General features: G+C 40.0%; 1 protein-coding gene across 1 annotated transcript in view; it reads right to left on the reverse strand.

Annotated features, from left to right (window-relative positions):
- Positions 1-19,642, reverse strand: part of LOC307003469 (NACHT, LRR and PYD domains-containing protein 3-like) — an 85,265-nt gene that overhangs the window by 59,441 nt on the left and 6,182 nt on the right. Inside the window, exons 2-6 of the mRNA XM_079621889.1 lie at positions 11,633-13,567; positions 9,080-9,253; positions 8,290-8,442; positions 7,856-8,029; positions 5,395-5,568 (exon numbers count right to left, since the gene is read on the reverse strand). Coding sequence (XP_079478015.1) covers positions 5,395-5,568; positions 7,856-8,029; positions 8,290-8,442; positions 9,080-9,253; positions 11,633-13,567 — 2,610 coding nt within the window. The remainder of the gene's footprint in view (positions 1-5,394; positions 5,569-7,855; positions 8,030-8,289; positions 8,443-9,079; positions 9,254-11,632; positions 13,568-19,642) is intronic.

Genomic DNA, 19,642 nt, shown 5'->3' on the forward strand with positions numbered 1-19,642 from the left:
CTGGCCATCCCAGTGGGGCTCCACCAGCACCCATTCTTCCGGTCCCACGTCCCGCTGGGGGACTCGTACCCACACTAGGGCCTCGCTGTTCGCTGGCACGGACAGGGCATACCGGCACGCTACCCGACCAGTCCCTTCGCGGCCTTGCCGGGCCCGGGACATCTGGATCCGTCGGCAGTCAGCGGCGACACGTTCCCATTCCTGTCGTTCGGCCGGCGAGACCCCTCGAGCGGGCTTTGCCCGAAACAATTCTTCCCAACATGCAGATAATACATTCATACCTAGTAGGGCCCGGTGACTCCCCAAGCAGTGGTCCTGTACGATGATCACTCCTTTCTGGGGCACGATAACTCCGTGGATCTCCAAGTCCGTCAGTCTGTAGCCAATGTAGGGGATGTCCAGACCATTTGCTCCTTTCAGGGAGAGCCAGGGAGCCTCCGTCCCATGCATCCTCTGGTTTCCGAACAGCTCTTGCGACAGGCTTTCCGCGAATAGGGTCACCTGGGATCCGGTGTCGATGAGACAGGGCACCTTCACACCGCACACCCGAACCTCCACCACTGGGCTATGCCCAACCAGCCTGTCCTTGGAGCCTGCTCCGACGGGTGGGTCATCTAAGGGGGTCCCGACCACACGACCCACTGTGGCCGGTCGACCTAAAAACCCCCCTCCGAACCTCTTCGAGGGCCACACTGTCGGCTGTAATGGCCTGGTTGGCCACAGCGGTTGCAGATAGGTCGTCCTTGCTCGTCCCATTCGAACTGGGGCCGGTTGGGCCGATTCAGTCGCCTCCCTGAGTCCCTGTTCCCGTCCGAGTACGCCCGGTCCCGCGAGATGGACCTCACCTCTTGCCTGGTAGCCCCGGGACGCAGCTCGTCCACGAGCGTCTTAGTTAGCTCTGCCATCTGCTCCCGGACATCCTTTAGGAGTTCGAGCTTCAGGGCCTGTTTCCACTCTGCCATGTCGGGGACAGCCACTGCGGAGCTACTTACGGCCGCACACACAGGGGGCTCTCTCACCTCAACCTGATCGATCTCCAATGCCACCGCTTCTTTCTTTAGGTCTTCAAAGGTAAGTTCAGGGTCCCTTCTGAATTGTACTCTAAGGCCCTGGCGTACTGGGCCTTCCCTTAGCCCCAGCAGGAATTGGTCCCTCAACAGGGTCTCACCCTCTCCGAGACCATGGTCTGGGCGTCCCTGCAGCCTGGTAACTTGCTCCCGTAGTTGGAGGGCGAAAGCTCTGACGGATTGGCGGGGGCCCTGCTTGCTGCTGAAGAACTGAGCCCGGAGAACCGCAGTTGGAGTGGCGTCACCATACCTTTCCGTCAGGAATCTGAACACAGACTGGGCGGTGGCTCGGACAGCTTCGGGGGCGGCTTGGACTTCCCGCCGTGCTTCCCCTTCAAGGGAGTTGAGGGCAAACTGTAGCTGTTGATTCGCACTTAGTCCCTGTAGCCCGGCCAGATACTCGATCTGGGCCCGCCATTCGGAAAGGCGCACCTCTGACTCGCTTCCTCCATATTTCTGGACCCAGGGGTTTCCCATGAACACTGGCATAACTCGGGGTGGGGCCCCTAGTGCCTCGTCGTCGGCCATCCGAGAATCCCTGGTCGCTCAACCCGAGGTGAAACCCTGCCGACTTACGCCAAAATCTGTCACAGGTCGGGGGGGTCAAGCCAGACTGCACCCACCCTTGAAACCCAGGATCACCTCGAGGAGCGTACCAGGAAAACCAGACAGACGCGAGAGTAAAAATTTACAAGGTTTATTTTGTTAAAATTAATTAAAAGTCTCAATGTTGGTTCTGTGTCTCCCAACCAGAACGGGATCGGACCGCGGACGCCGGGAAGGCGTGGAGTTCCCTTCGGCAGCTCGTGCCTGTGCGTGGCCGGTCGGGGAAAAGAGGAGTCGGCCACCCGTCCACTGAGTGGGGGAGTATCCTGGTAAGTAGAACTTGTAGCTGCTTTAGTCAAGACGATGCAAGGAATATTTCTTATGTCCACCTCTTTTCACAGCGACATCACATACGGCGTGGGCCAGGAGGATCCTTCAATCTGCACAGCAGAGTAAGTAGTTCAACAACAGGTATATGTTCTTGGAATGAGTGATGGGGCTTACGGCTGGAAGATGCTTCGGTCCAGACGAGACAAGGAATAACTCTGGTGTCCACCTCTCTTCACAGCGACATCACATACGGCGCTTGGCCAGGAGGATCCTTCAATCTGCACAGCAGAGTAAGTAGTTCAACAACAGGTATATGTTCTTAGAACGAGTGAGGGGGCTTACGGCTGGAAGATGCTTCGGTCCAGACGAGGAAAGGAATAACTATGGTGTCCACCTCTCTTCACAGCGGCATCACATACGGCGCTTGGCCAGGAGGATCCTTCAATCTGCACAGCAGAGTAAGTAGTTCAACAACAGGTATATGTTCTTAGAACGAGTGAGGGGGCTTACGGCTGGAAGATGCTTCGGTCCAGACGAGGAAAGGAATAACTATGGTGTCCACCTCTCTTCACAGCGGCATCACATACGGCGCTTGGCCAGGAGGATCCTTCAATCTGCACAGCAGAGTAAGTAGTTCAACAACAGGTATATGTTCTTAGAACGAGTGAGGGGCTTACGGCTGGAAGGTGCTTCGGTCCAGACGAAACAAGGAATAACTCTGGTGTCCACCTCTCTTCACAGCGACATCACATACAGCGCTTGTCTAGGAGGATCCTTCAATCTGCACAGCAGGGTAAGTTAACACATGTACACACAATCGTCCAGCAGGTAAGGAGAATCTTCACACTGAACGCCTGGGTTGTTTTTGTTACGGTGACAGTGGTGGGCTTTCGAGATGGTGAGCATACGGCATTAACTCTGCATATATTCCCCACACCCTGTAACTTCACTTCAAGCAATTTCTTAAACACACCACTTCAGACACTGCATATCCACTCGTAGTGAAAATAGAGCCAGCACTCACCCAACGATTGCTCCTTCCACTGACAGGCTGGATCGAGTCCCACCCAATAGCGAAAGAGTGAGAATACCTCCTCACTGACCCGGGGACCAAGCGTTTCCTTGCCCACACTCGGAGGAGAAGACGAGAGTTCAACGGATCCCTTAATCCATACACTCTCCGGTGACACAACCCTCGTGATCAATCCACTTCACAACGTTATATCAATCTCAGTGCAGGTACATGCTTTCAATCAAATTCCACGATCATATTACTTATCTTCCCTCAGATGATAATGGCGCGGCTTGGTCTGCACTTGGTCCTCGTAACTCACTCTCTTTCCGTCCTCAGTATCTCCACTCGATCGCTGTTATATCTGCCGCACAGCCGAACGGCCAAACCCCACAATAATCCTCAGATACCTTCGCACGCCAGCCCAAACGTCAAAAGGGATCCACTTCTCTCAGGGGAACACAGTCAAAGGAGAGGACAACCAGGAAGAACGACCGGGAGAACGAACAACCCGTGGGAATCACCCCGTGAGAATCACCAACTTCCTGGTCTCTGAACTTCCTTTTTATATGGTTCCTCCGCCTTCATAATCCTCGCGCAGATCCCAGCATTTAATCCTCCGCACCAGATGTCAATCCGTCATTAGCGTTGTTATGGTGACATAACGCGCAACCCGGAAGTGGGCCGGTGTTACCGTAACACCGGTCCGGCCGGAACATAATTCCCGCGGGAACTTAGTTCCGCTTCCTTTTCGTCACCCCGTGACATACTCTCTTAGAATGACAATAAAATGAATCTGATCTGATATACGGCTTCAACAAAATTTTGTTGCAAACATGTATGAATGAAAATGCATACTTTTCACATTAAAAAGAATATGGAGATTTATGGGCTGATGGTGAGAGACATTATTGGTCATTCAGTACTTTGGTGAAAAAGTCTAACCATAATAACAAGATTAAGAACATAAAAAATAAAAAAATAACATTTAAGTAACTTTTAGCATCTATTAAAACATTAACTGACATCAGTCAAAAGACTATTCTACATTTTTATTTTACGATTGTCCTTAGGTAGACAGCATATTGTCAGCAGCTAATAGCGTCAGTTGCGCTCATGAATAAAAACATGTATTGATATGGAAAAATCAGTGCAGGTATTGAAAGGGGATTACCACGTGCGCGAGTTCAGCTTACTGTGTAGCTGGAGTGAGGGATCAGTGGGCAGAGATTTCTGCTTGGTCTTAAAGCCCTCTGCGAACTTTGTTCAAAAAACAAATAATAACTCACCATTTCTAATTTGAGTTTGATAAACATATGGTATCACATATTTAGATGGGTATTTGCAGAATCCCTTAAAAAGTAGGTGGTCATACATTATATACCTGCATATATCCTAGACTAAACTACTGATTATTGAGTACTACCCTGATGAAGCTATCTGACGTATCAGTTATTTTCCTATATTCCACAAGACAAAATTATTTGATTAGTAAAACGATCCTGTTCAAAAGTAGTTGTTAATGCAGCGACACCTTAATTTTGATAACTTCATTTTATTTTAAGAAATATAATGTTTTTTATAGTGGACTCAAATGAAAAAAGTTCACAATACTAATATACTCGCATTACTAAGACAATATAAATATTAAATGGTAATTGACCAATTTAAGACTATCTGTTTCCTAAAAATAAAAATGAGTTCTGTCAGGACCACTATCGACAAATATAATTGACAATTAGCATATAGTTAGGATTGGAGGGGGGTAATTAGCTCCTGAGAAATGCGATAGCTGCTGATAATACTGAACAAGCTTATATGTATACGGTGATAGGCGTCGTATTCCTATAGGTAGACGTGGATCAGCTGAGAGTCAGCTGATGCGAGCTTGACTAACGTGACCTGCCAGAACTGACTGCTTGATTTAACACAGATTTTAATTCAGCGCATGTCATTATTACAGTAACACTGTAAAGTAGATTACAATAAAGAACTGTAAATTTACAGCAGCTCTTGTTTACCTGTTTTTACAGTATAATTGTAGTTGATGATTTATGGTACTCATTTACAGGCTTGCTAGCAATCAAAATTGCGAGTAAGATACTGTAAGTTTTATAGTACATTTTTAAGTGTACTATTGTTTTTTTCATATAATCTTTTTCCTCAATGATCATCACTGACTTTTTGCATTCTTTTGTGATAGTTCACACGTCTGTCACACACTCTCTTTATACTTGTCATTAGTGTGATCACTATGATCTTAAGAAGACTGCATCATCTCAAAATCAGCATAGATCACTTTTACATTTGTCCACATCAAGTACCTTTAGTAAACAACTGATAACATTGAAGCTGCCCACTGTACTTAACAAAAAAACAGCATGTTCTTTGGTTTCCCAGCATGCTCTGTACTGTGAATTGAATACCCCCCTTTAATACCTCAGTACGTTTAGCTGACAGTTTGGACTCTTTAGTCCAGCAGATAGCAGCTTCACTCCTGAATTCTGCAGGTCATTTTCACTCAGGTCCAGCTCTCTCAGGGGGGAGTTTGATGACTGTAGAGCTGAAGCCATAGTTTCACAGTGCTGTTCAGTGATATTGCAGATGGCCAATCTAAATAGGGTAATGAGAAACAAACACTAAATAGACACTGTATAGATACAAAATATGAATTGTACTGATTATTCAATGTGATCACAGCTTCATAAAATTGAATTAAACAAAAACTTAAATACATACATTCACATGTTTTTGATAAGTGTAAAGTATGCATAGAAGTAAAGGTTTATATCCCATCGTGATGCTCACAGTTATCCTTTATAAAAACTTTATAAGTAACTGATGATGGATCCTTAATGGATATAGTATCATACAGTTTAATATTTAATTCACATCTTATAATAGCTTTTGCTCTTAATACACTCATGAGATAGAAAGAAATATAAATCTTACAACAAAAATTGGTTAGCTGGGTGCAGCCTTAGCTTTATGTTCTTAGCTTTCTGCTGGTGTAGCCCATTTTGTTTTTGGCATCATTCTAATTACACTCAATTACACTGTTCTGCAGAGTTTGCTAAAGATGCAGCGCTGATCACAGCTATTTTGTGTGTGTGGGCAGCACACACATCGGCTACAACACGCGAACCTTCACCCAAGATGGACGCCACGCCTGAGTCTCGTCCCGAGATGGCCGCTGCCACATCTGAGTCTCGTCCCAAGATGGGGGGAAAGGCTATGTCACGGTTTGGGTTTTGTTTCTTTGTTCTTGTCATTGTCATGTGATTCCCTGTTTGTCATGTGATCCTGCCATGTGTCTTGTCATTTCTTAATCGTCTGATCATTGTTCACAGGTGTTCCATCTCTTGTAATTAGTATGTGCATTTAAGCCCTCATGTTTGCCCTGTGTCTTTGTTCAATGTTTAATTAAATGTTTCCTGTCGTTGTTCTTGTTTCCGTTTCATGCCTTGCCATGCCTTTATTTTATTAATTAAAGTTGCATTTGGGTTCTCAACCAGCTAGCCTCCAGTGAATTTGTTACAATACAAGCACTGTAAAAGGTTTTGTCACAAAATCAACTGACTGGCTTCTCTCCTGTATGAGTCTCTTCAGACCTTACTATACATGAATTATGAGCTTCCAGAACTTCTTATTAAGACTGTGTGTGACCTCCTAATTTAACTCCTTTCCACAAATTGAACGGAAATAAAAACAGTATAAATAATACACAGTCCAGAGATAGGTTTGATATTGGGAGACCGGCTATTTTATGCAGCATAATTTGTGCGTATCAGGGAGATCGCGTTTACTTTCACTTTCAAATTCAAATTCGTGATTGCGCGTAGGCTACTCCGTAGTGGCGGTGCTGAGTGCACATTCTACAAGGGGCCGTTCACACAGAATACTTTTTTGCTTTGTAAAACGCAAGACACTGGCAGTGGAATGGGGAAAAAATGCAAGGTCTCAAGACCTTTTTTAAAAGTTGATTTTAACTTGAGCGCCGCGTTTTAGAATGCTGTGTCATGCGCGAGACACTGCAAAAGATGCAAGACGTGAGCGCAACCTTATACACATCTGTCTAGCGCTTGTTTACATAGAAAAACAATGGAAAAGTAGCGCATCGGAATGGAATTTGTCAGATGCTACGAATCCTCCACCATTGTCACACGATCAGTGAACTGCGATTAATACTGCATTGTGTGCGACTGCAACTCATGCTGGATGAGCAGAGTAGACGTTTACAATGGTTTTCATTTTTGATCCTCCAACATTGTCATACGATCAGCGAACTGTGATTAATACTGCATTGTGTGCGACTGCAACTCGTGCTGGATGAGCAGAGTAGACGTTTACAATGGTTTTATTTTTGATAAAAACAGCAAAATGACAGTGGAGGCGGTGCTGCGGTGTTCACCTAAATGTAATGTGAATGTAGCAGTTAATTTCACCCTCACGCTCCATCATGGCGATATCACAAGACAGCTTTTCACTCGACGAGAAATCTCTTAACATTTTAGTCTTGTGGCACGAGATCTCGTCACAGCCCTATTAATTAGCTTGTTCAGGTGTGTTTGATTAGTGCTGGAACTTAACTGCAGGACAATGGGTCTCCAGGGCTAGATTTGATTAACCCTGTTCTAGATATTGTTGTGCGTGAAAATCCCAGATCAACAATACTCAAACCAGCTCACGCAATGATTGAAATCACTGAGATCAAATGTTTGATCAAATTGCTCATTCTGATAGTTGATGCAAACATTAACTGAATCGCTTGACCCATATCTGCATGATTTTATGACTGCTGCCACACGATTAACTGATTAAAAGTTATCCATAATAGAGGAATCCATAATAGATCACAAATTTGTATTAACATATTAATGAATCATTGTGAAAATCAAACCTCAGTATATTGAGTTGACAGTGTGGACTCTTCAGTCCAGAACAGAGCAGCTTCACTCCTGAATCATGCAGGTCATTGCTACTCAGGTCCAGCTCTCTCAGCTGGCAGTTTGATGATTGTAGAGCCGAAGCCACAATTTCACAGTGCTGGTCAGTGAGATTACAGCCTGCCAATCTGAAAAATGTGACTTTGGTTAAAAGGCATCTTGGTGTCCACATCAGATTGCAAGAAATCCTTGATTAACCAGGTTTACCAAAAAAGATCAAGCTGATTGACCATTTACTCTCTGGTCTTTACATCAGGAAAGTTGCAGCAATAAAAAAAAAAAAGACATATACATATATATATATATATATATATATATATATATATATATATATATACATACACACATAGGACAGTATGATTCTTAACATACATTCTGTTCAACATACTTGAGTTTGTCTAGATGGTTGACTGTATTAGAAAGTAGCTTCAGTCCTGAATCCCCTGGATGATTGTAGCTCAGATCCAGCTCTCTCAGGTGTGAACTCAGAGCTGATGCCAGAGCACCACAACCTTCCTCTGTTACCAAACAGCCAGATAATCTACAACAACAGAAATGTGCCATTTCAAATGTTAGTGTGCTTAATTTTTACAAAGGTTTTAGATATTTTTTTTCTGTCTTGCAGCACCCCTTATACAGGACTATAAATCCAACACTGCAAAAAGTGTTGGAAAAAACACAGCTAAAATCTTATAATCACAATATAAGTAATTTTATTTCACAATAACGATATATATCACAATATAGTTATTTTTTACTTCAAAGGGGTCCTATTATGCCCTTTACAAAGTCTTGATTTTGTTTTTGGGGTGTACTAGAATATGATTTCATAATTAATTGTTCAAAAAACATTATTTTTCACATATTTCATATTAATGCAGCACCTCTCCCCCAGTCTAGCCAGAATGCGCCATTCATTGCTAATATTAAGATGTATCTTACCGTAATTAATTTTCTTTTTTAAATAATCAATTAAAAAGAAAAAAAAACTTATACTGGAAGGACAAACATTAAAAGAAATCTTCTGAAGTAACCCCACTTACTTTCAGGCAATAATGTTAAAGTGGGACACTTGTATTGTCAAAGTGGAATACTTCTACAATATTTCTAGACAAATTCTAGACAGGGAACTGTTCTTGAACATTAACATATTAAATTAATAAATGTGTAAGTCAAACCTCAATATGTTGAGTTGACAGTTTGGACTCTTTAGTCCCTTACAGAGCAGCTTCACTCCTGAATCCTGCAGGTAGTTGTTACTCAGGTCCAGCTCTCTCAGGGGGGAGTTTGGAGATTGTAGAGCTGAAGCCACAATTTCACAGTGCTGATCTGTGAGATTACAGGCCGTTAATCTGAAAAAGTAATAGTTAATAGTATTAATTGGGTCAAAAATCAAATTAACATATAACTGCAACAATTTATATAGTATTATGCTTGTAAATACAAATCTATTAACTACTCATTAAAACAAATAGTTACAAATTATGTTCATATAGGGCTGGGCATTATGGCCAAACATTTTTTATTTCTGTTATTTATTTTTTTGCTGAATGACATTATACGATATATATATATATATATATATATATATATATATATATATATATATATATATATATATCGGTATATATATATATATATGATTATATATATATATATATATATATAATATATAAATATATATATACACACACGCTTATAACTTATACACTATATGTGCATTTTCTAATTTTTAAAGAAATTCTAAATTAAAAATGTATTTCATATCCTGACCAATGTTGTCCCACAAACAATGTTCATGTTTAAGGCTATGAGAACAATAGTGAATGTAACCATGTAGGCTATGCTATATATACATATATTGTGCTAAAAATATATATTTCATTCTAACAATGTAACAACAACAGTACAATCTAGAAACAAAAATAATGTTGTTTTTTCAAACTGAATCTAAATTCACTGCAAATGAAAATAAATAATAAAAGCACAGACTAAATGGTAACTGGTAAGAGGTACACAGTTATTCATCTGAGCTTAGTATATTAGTAGGGGTGTGCCAAAAAATCGATTCACAGAAGAATCTAGATTCTCATTTGCAACGATTCAGAATCGATCTGAAATGTCCAAGAATCGATTTAATAAATAAATAAAATCAGCTGGCTGTTCGCCTCCTTTTTTGTAACTAGCCTATACGGGACGTGAGCGGCAAATCACTAAAACAAAAAGGAAGCAAATGGATGAGAGGGAGATCTTTCGTTCCTACCATTTGCATGTGTTTTAAGTCCTGTCAGTTTAACAGGGCGCGCTTGACAGGGCATAAGAACGAGCAGCGAGAGAGAGCCCCGGCCGCGCGCGCGCACTCACCCGAGCGCTGTCTGCTCTATCTCTCTCCGGCCGCGCATATTAATCAAAATCAATGAATACGATGGTGTCGGGAAAAAAAACTCTCCAGTGATGAAACGTTTTCTGTGTTGACAAATCTTGTGCGATATCCTAAACTGCCGAATGCATTGCTTGTTTTTTCTGTTTACATTTCATTGTGAATGCTGCTACGTCAGAGCGGCCAAAGCGTCAATAAGATTCTCCGTACTTTTTGACAAGCGTCCTTGACAGGCCGGCTATAGCTTTTTTGCAGATCAAGTCGGCGGCGGTGTGAACGTACAGTCAGCCGCCAGCTGCAGACCAACGCACACTGCAGTGCTTCACGAAACTCCCTGCCAACTCCGAGAGGGCAAAAAAAAAAAAAAAAAAAAAACTCGGTCTATCCCTGCTTCATCGCCAGGTAGCTTAGGGGTAGGACTATTATTCATTTTGAAAGAAGCACTTTATTTTCATAACTTGTTATTCTTTAAGTTACTGTGTCTGACTGAGAAATATAGATGTTTTTTTGTCTTCACCGGTTGTGTTCTACATGATAATCGAATCGAATCGTTTTGAATCGAAAATCTTTTTGAATCGAAAATCGATTTTGAATCGAATCGTGGCCTCAAGAATCGGAATCGAATTGAATCGTGAGATGGTAAAAGATTCCCACCCCTATATATTAGCCTGCATATGATTACCCCATTACAATAGTCACTTTACAGTATACTTATATTATAAAAAAACATTTACTTGTAGGTTTAAAGTTCTACATATAGCGCATTCAATTTACAACAACAAATATTCTAGAAAAAAAATTATTTTAATCAGAATTATGGCTCTCCTATTCTATTATGCGTCTGTTTAACGTGCAGCAGTGCTCGTTCACTGAAGTCTGTGAAGTTTACTGAAGACTCGATTGCATAAGGTTTGTTCACTCCTGATAGAAAAATGGAAATATTCTTGAATGACCTTCCAACATTTACAGATGGAGAATATACTTGTGAAATGCAAGTTATGCACTGAGGAAAACATGTCTCAAACGCATTAAACAGCACAAGTTTCTGTCAGAGCATCTGAAGGGGCAAGCTGTGTTAAACTATATGCATTTACTATATATTAAGGTTCAAAATAACTCATAAGGTAAAGCATGTCTCATATAGGACAATGGCATTTTTTCCTGGAGCAGCTCACTTTGTGTCCTCCGTTATTTTTCAGATGTGCTTGTAATATCAATCTACTGTATATCAATATAAACGGTATTGTTTCATTCTATATGGTTTATAAAAATAAATCAATATATTGAACAAACTCAATATACCGGCCAGACTTTTGTTCATACTGTAATATTTTTAGATTTTCACACTCACAAAGCTTTTCTGCAGTTCCTCACAGCAGGTACCAGTCTCAATTTACCCTCTTTTGATTTGATGTTGTACTTCATGAAGTCTAACTCATCCATCACCTCTTCTGACATCAGGATCATGTTTGCCAATGTTGAGCATTGTGCAAGAGAAAGACTTTTTCTTTTTGTTTCAGAGTTTAAAAATGCCTGCATTTCTTTAACAACAGAATGATCCTTCATCTCAATCAAGCAGTGTGACAGATTCATCCATCTTTCAGGACTGACTTTGTTTTTTTGACCTCGTTTGAGGTTTTGAATTATTTTCTTGATGCCCTCTGGGTTGTTCTCTGTGTGAATCAGCACATCCTGTAATACTCTCTGGTTGGACTCCAGTGAGATGCCATGAAGAAATCGAAGTAAAAGATCCAGGTGTCCATTTTTACTAATCAATGCTTCATTCATTACTCCCTTCAGGAGCTCATCCAGAGGTACATTTTCACACTTAGTTCTGGACCTTGTGAGGAACATTTTCAGAACTTCACTGTTCTTGTGTAAAAAGCAGGAAAACACATACAATGCTGCAAAAAATTCCTGAAAGCTCAGGTGTACAAAGCTGTAAACCTTCCTGTGATAAATTACAGATTCCTCCCTAAAGATCTCAGTGCAAATCCCAGAATACACTGAGGCATCTGTGACGTCTATGCCGCTCTCAATCAGGTCCTCCTCATAGAACATCACATTGCCCTTCATCAACTGATTGAAAGCCAGTTCAGCAAGTTTCACAATCACGTCTCTGTTGGACTGCAGGAGTTTCTCTGGATCTCTCTCTTCATACTTCTGGTTCCTCATATGAGTTTGAATGAGGAGGAAGTGGATGTACATTTCAGTCAGAGTTTGAGGGATTTCTGCACTGAGATCTTGTTTCAGGATGTTTTGAAGCACAGTGGCGGAGATCCAGCAGAAGACGGGTATGTGGCACATGATGTGGAGGCTTCTTGCTTTTCTGATGTGTGAGATTATTCTGCTGGCTTGATGCTCATCACTGATTCTCTTCCTGAAATATTCCTCCTTCTGACGGTCATTGAATCCCTGAATTTCTGTCACACGGTTGATGTAGTTTGAGGGGATCTGATTGGCTGCTGCTGGTCTGGTGGTGATCCAGATGAGAGCAGAGGGAAGCAGATCTCCTTTCATGAGGTTTGACATCAACACACCCACTGATGAATCCTCAATCACATCAGAAACTTTCTCACTGTCTGAAAACTTCAGTGTCAATCTGCTTTCATCCAGACCATCAAAGATGAACACAACTGTACATTCATCATACCTCTCTGAGTCCAGATCTCGAAGTTCAGGATGAAAGTCCAGCAGAAGTCTGTGAAGACTGTACTGATGATCTTTAATCAAGTTAAGCTCTCTAAATGGAAGCACAAACATGAAATCTACATTCTGATTGGCTTTTCCCTCGGCCCAGTCCAGAATGAACTTCTGCACAGAGACGGTTTTTCCAATTCCAGCGATGCCTTTAGTAAGAACAGTCTTGATTTTGTCTTTCTTCTCTCTTCTCTTCTCCTCATATCCAGGTTCAGGTGAAGGATCAAAGATGTCATTGCAGTGGATTGGAGTGTCTTGAAGTGTCTTGTAACTTTTCTCCATCTGTAGCACCTCATGTTCTTCATTCACTCCTTCACTCTCTCTCTCTATGATGTACAGCTGTGTGTAAATCCTGTTCAGGAGGGTCTGATTCTCTTCTAGTTTGATTCCCTCAAAAACCCTCTCATATCTGTTCTTCATGCTGGTTTTGTGCTGGTCTTTGACTCTCTGCAGATCATCATGCACTGGCTGGTGAGAATCGAGCTGCAGGGCTGCTTCTGTGTCATGATGACTGATGTGTTTCTGACAGGAGGAGGATGTGCTGGTCTGACAGGACACATCTCTGATCTGGTCAGCTCTCCCACCTCTGAAAACACATTAAAACAAACAGAAAAGACATTTATCAAAATAGAGAAAATATGTAAATATCTTTAATATTAAAAGATGTTATTAAAAATCATACCACAACCAAAATGATAAAGAAGTATTTGTTTAATAAACATCTTTTACATATAATAAATCTATTGTAGCCAGTTGATTTCATGACACAAAGTTCCTCAAGGTTCTGTTCCCCTCCAATACTGCACAATTTGTACGTCTCCCCCTTACGCAACATAAATATGGGAATATACTACAAATTATAATGCGATATATTACATAACACATTTCCATATATGGGAAACTAGTGGGTTTTTTGGCCCGCCTCCACCCCTCCTCGTTGGAGGACAACTTTATTTTTAATTCAAATTATGTATTAAGTACAAACAGTGATTACTCCAGACAAATCAACACACACAAAAAACAACAACAACAAAAAAATGGATGGTATCTGAAAAAAAAATGTAATTATAAAACTGATATATAGAGCCAAATTGCGAAACTGCGAAGAGTGCCCATTTTAATATCAGTGTCAGGTACTTGTCTATATGTGTCTGCTCCCTAATGTGGGTTTATTATAAAGAGACACTTCTATAAAAGTACACAAAATGTATTAAATAGGGTTTTAATAATAAATACAAAAAAAATTTATATCAATTAACCCTTTAGAACCGAATGTGTCGTCGCCGACACAGATCAGCAAGCTGTATTCATCGTACCGTAACTCTTCAGCCGTCTGCACTATCAAAACCATTCAAATTGCCTCTGACAGTAGACAACATGCGCTTTTCGGCAATATACGGCTTATTACGGTAATTTCATGCTTTCCGTCATCAAATGACAGCGGGCTTTCTGGCAGAGCGGGAAGGAAGGATTTGCACTGAGAGATACGAAGCGCGGCAGGTTAGAGTGTTCTGGATTGCATAAAATAATAAAAGAAACGGACAAATACATGGTGAAAGAAGTGGTAGACAGCAGAAGAGGGGATTGGGATGATTTTTAATGAAACTTGGGAGGCGGATGGCCGTTACTTTTTCACGTATCTTTAGATGTGTTGTATGCATGTGTATGTGCGTGTGCCAATATGAATGGACGCATTTGTATGTGTGCGTGTATGAAAAAAAGTGTCCTAAATTAAAACTGTGCAACCCAATGTCACAAAATAGACTTGTATAGTTGTATTATACTTCATTTTTCAACTTTAAAGTGTTAGTTTCTTTCGTTCGTGATTTTTCTGTGTTTTTCTAAATAAAAATCAGAAAATTTATTCTCGTTTTTTTATTTTTGTCTATTTAAATTCTATTTACAAACCCAGCAGGCACAAGACGTCTATATGACGTCAGTCTGACGTTGGACCCCAACGTCGGACAGACGTTGCATTTTGGTTGAATATGAAAATCGGGTTGACGTCAGAACCTAACGTCAAATTAACGTCAACTTCCAACGTCTCTCCAACGTTGGAGGTAGACGTCAGACTGACGTTGGGTTATGACGTCAACCCGATTTTCATATTCAACCAAAATGCAACGTCTCTCCAACGTTGGAGGTAGACGTCAGACTGACGTTGGGTTATGACGTCAACCCGATTTTCATATTCAACCAAAATGCAACGTCTTTCCAACGTTGGAGGTAGACATCAGACTGACGTTGGGTTATGACGTCAACCCGATTTTCATATTCAACCAAAATGCAACGTCTCTCCAACGTTGGAGGTAGACGTCAGACTGACGTTGGGTTATGACGTCAACCCGATTTTCATATTCAACCAAAATGCAACGTCTCTCCAACGTTGGAGGTAGACGTCAGACTGACGTTGGGTTATGACGTCAACCCGATTTTCATATTCAACCAAAATGCAACGTCTTTCCAACGTTGGAGGTAGACATCAGACTGACGTTGGGTTATGACGTCAACCCGATTTTCATATTCAACCAAAATGCAACGTCTCTCCAACGTTGGAGGTAGACGTCAGACTGACGTTGGGTTATGACGTCAACCCGATTTTCATATTCAACCAAAATGCAACGTCTCTCCAACGTTGGAGGTAGACGTCAGAATGACGTTGGGTTATGACGTCAACCCGATTTTCATATTCAACCAAAATGCAATGTCTTTCCAACGTTTGAGATAGACGTCAGACTGACGTTGGGTTATGACGTCAACACGATTTTCATATTCAACCAAAATGCAACGTCTCTCCAACGTTGGAGGTAGACGTCAGACTGACGTTGGGTTATGACGTCAACCCGATTTTCATTTTCAACCAAAATACAACGTCTCTCCAACGTTTGAGATAGACGTCAGACTGACGTTGGGTTATGACGTCAACCCGATTTTCATTTCCAACCAAAATACAACGTCTCTCCAACGTTTGAGATAGACGTCAGACTGACGTCGGGTTATGACGTCAACCCGATTTTCATTTTCAACCAAAATACAACGTCTGTCCAACGTCTGAGATAGACGTCAGACTGACGTTGGGTTATGACGTCAACCCGATTTTCATTTTCAACAAAAATACAACGTCTTTTCAACGTTGGAGATAGATGTCAGACTGACGTCGGGTTATGACGTCAACCCGATTTTCATTTTCAACCAAAATACAACGTCTGTCCAACATTGGAGATAGATGTCAGTCTGACGTTGGGTTATGACGTCAACCCGGTTTTCATTTTCAACCAAAATACAACCTCTGTCCAACGTTTGAGATAGACTTTAAACTCAAGTTGGTCCAATCTCCAACAGTGTCAACACAACATTAGCTGTCAAATTCCAACTTAAATATATATACTAAGAGATATATGGTTATTTTGTTGGCATGACATCGAACTTTTAACAGAGCCAGGTTTTCATTGTAAAATAAAAATCAACATACAAAGAAACTTCATAGCAACAAGGTCGAACAGAGGTCAAGATCCAATGCGAGACAACCCAAAAGTATCTTAAGACAAGAGCAAACAGAAAAGTAACTTGGAGTACACATGTTGTTTATTAGAAAAATGACAAAACAATTAAATGGATTCTAAAAAAAAAACTTTTATTAGTATATATATATTTTTTTTTTTTACATTATTTTAACAGAAATAGATTATAAAATTAGGGGTTTTTTTTTACATTATTTTAAAAGAAATGGAACTATAAATCTTCAACTATAAAGCAAATTTACCATTATCCTTTATTCTTTATATCTAACAATCTTTCTTTCTGCCACCTCCGCCCACCCTGTCTGGGGCATATTTTAAACAAAAGGCGACAGCCGCTGAAATATTTGCCTCCGTCTCCTTGGAAGTCCTCTGGACACTCTCTGTAAGAAATATTTAAAAAAAGGAAATTTATGGGGAATATAGGTTATGATGCACTGCAGTAAGCATTAAAACTACAGACATTAAAGTGCAAATCTATTCAAAGTAGGCTAACCGAAAAGCACATAAGAAAACCCACTGTTAGTGATAAGGTTATAGCAGAATAAGATCAACTACAGGACGGGCCTTCAATCTAAAATTTGTAATCAAATTTATTACGTGATAAATTGATTAATGAATCTAATTAACCCCAATCACATTTATCATCATTTGAATGGAAACGCTTCATAATAAAAATATTTATTCAATGCCATTAAAAAATTGTGACACTTGACTAAAGCATTGAATATCTCAAGGTGGCATTAATCAAATGGGTTTCTTTCCAAATAGCCTACATGTTGTTGTTTTTTCATTTAATATAATTAAACTTATCAATTATGTTGCCATAACAGTTTTTATTATTATTGTGGAGCTCGACATTAGGGATTGTAATATGGTCAAGTTACTTGTCCGGAGAGAAAAGAAAAAGTGTTCTAGACTCGCCTCTTTAAAATCAGCACCAAAAACATACCTGGCAACAGCAATGGCTTTATCAGACCATGGAAAGGAAACAAAACGCATAAAAAACCCCCCAAATAAAAACAAGGTGATTTCAAAGTTGGGTATACATTCATGGGTTTTACGAAATAGCCTATACTTTGTAAGACTCGTCCATTAAGCAAATTCCATTTACATATCCAATATAAGTTATTGTAAAATATTTATATTTCTCAACTCTTTACTAAAAATGTCAATGACGTGACGCCTAAATTCTCTGTCCGGTTGCATTTTTTTTTTAAATTAATGGGTTTAATTGGGTTTAATTTAAAAATGGGTTTAAACGCATAACAAGATACCAAATATGTACTTTAACTTTTAAAAAAGCATTAATTATTTGTCATTTTCTGTTTTTTAAAGTGCCAAAATATCTTATTTTGACTATCCGGCCATACTTTCTTTTTTGGAAACATTTTTGAAATTACTCTAAATTTATGCATATTTATTTTCTGCAATATTTGGCATGATTTCCAAAGTGTTTTGTAAATTAATCCTGTACAATATTGCAAATCATTTGTATATTTGCATCATAATATACAAAACAAACGTTGTCCGATGATGTGCATTTTATGAATGGGCGACCATCAAGAAACAACCAATTAGGCCTATCTGTGCATTAGTTACTTATGAACTATGCATATTAGTGCACCCGGATTGTAAAGTGTTACCCAAGTTCTCAGTAATTAAATTGTTTGCATTTCTTTTGAGTTTTTGTAAGTAATGATCTCATATTTTTGTTCTATAATTTCAGTTGCCTTCTTAAATGTAGTTAACAGACTTGTTTTCCTGTAAATCGCATTAAACTGATAAAAATACCATTGACTTAAGCATACTGTATCAATGATTCATATTTCAGCCACAGAAATGAGAGATTTTATCTTTTTATTTGATAGTTATTGCTATTATTGGTCATGCCTAGGGGTGTGACGGTTAGTATATAACCGTGAGACCGACTGTTATAGTTAAACACCGTCATTAGAACTATATAAACGCCAAAACCGTGTTATTTTATATTCATATATTATTATCTGCTGTTTTATTATATATTATATTTTTTACAATTTTTTTTTAGTAACAATTATTTTCATTTTTTAGACAGGATCATAAGATGCGCAATATGTCGGGAGACATGGTTTTTACATGGAAGTTTTGTTTTGTAAATCATCAGAAATGCGTTTTACAACTTCAGTTTTGCTCTGTAGAAAGCCTTTCTTTAAATTTCGTTTTGTAAAAATGTGTATCTTAATTTTAATAAATGTTTCATCAACCAATTGCATGTATTTAATAAATAAAAAGCAAATATAGCAGAAAATATAATAACCGGTCCGTGACATGGAGGCGCCGTCGAAAATGGGCCTATATAGCCCAAGTAGGCCTACGTCATTGACCCACGAGCACATTTTACACAATAAAGTGATCGAGAATCCACGACAAAGGACAAATATGGCCACAATGTAAACATTTTTTATTGTATGTGTCATGTGGAGGGCTCCGTAAAATTAATGTAAATTAAAGCATTCATTTCACGTGCTATAACGTTTCCCCGACTCCCCCAACAGCGGCTGATACTTGCGAACAGACAAGCCGGCTCACGTGCAGTTCAGTCAGAAAAATGTGCGCTGAGGCGACTTTCATTTCACTACTTGTACTATTGTACTATAGTTATGTATAGTTATAATATTTAAGTCACTTTTAACTGTACATTATTAAAGATACTCTGGCAATGCAGTTAGTAGCTAGCCTAGGCTAGGTGGAAATTCGCGCCAGTTCACAAAAATCCATTGCTGTCCCACAGAAAATTAAAACTAATAAACACCCATATTTATTTATATTTTCCTTACCTCTGTTCACTCATCGTCCACAGCAGGTATGTCAGCAGGATGTTGAAAGGTGTGCAGTGCCCGCCCGCGCTATGCAGTGAGTACTACAGCTAGAGTGGTATTTTCCACAAAGATGGAGCAGAGGAAATTAATGCTTGCCTAACTGTGATTGGTTAGTGAGGTGTTTTCCACAAGAGGATAGGGCAGAGGAAATTGATGCCTAACTGTGATTGGTTAGGAATTAATTTCAAATTTCTTTCAACAAAACAAAAACCAAACTACACTTCAATAGGCTAATTTGATTTTATTATCGTTATTCATATTCTAATCATTATTTGTATATTA

The sequence above is a fragment of the Phoxinus phoxinus genome, assembly GCF_949152265.1.
Source record: "Phoxinus phoxinus genome assembly, chromosome: 1".
NCBI classification, from domain to species: Eukaryota; Metazoa; Chordata; class Actinopteri; order Cypriniformes; family Leuciscidae; genus Phoxinus; species Phoxinus phoxinus.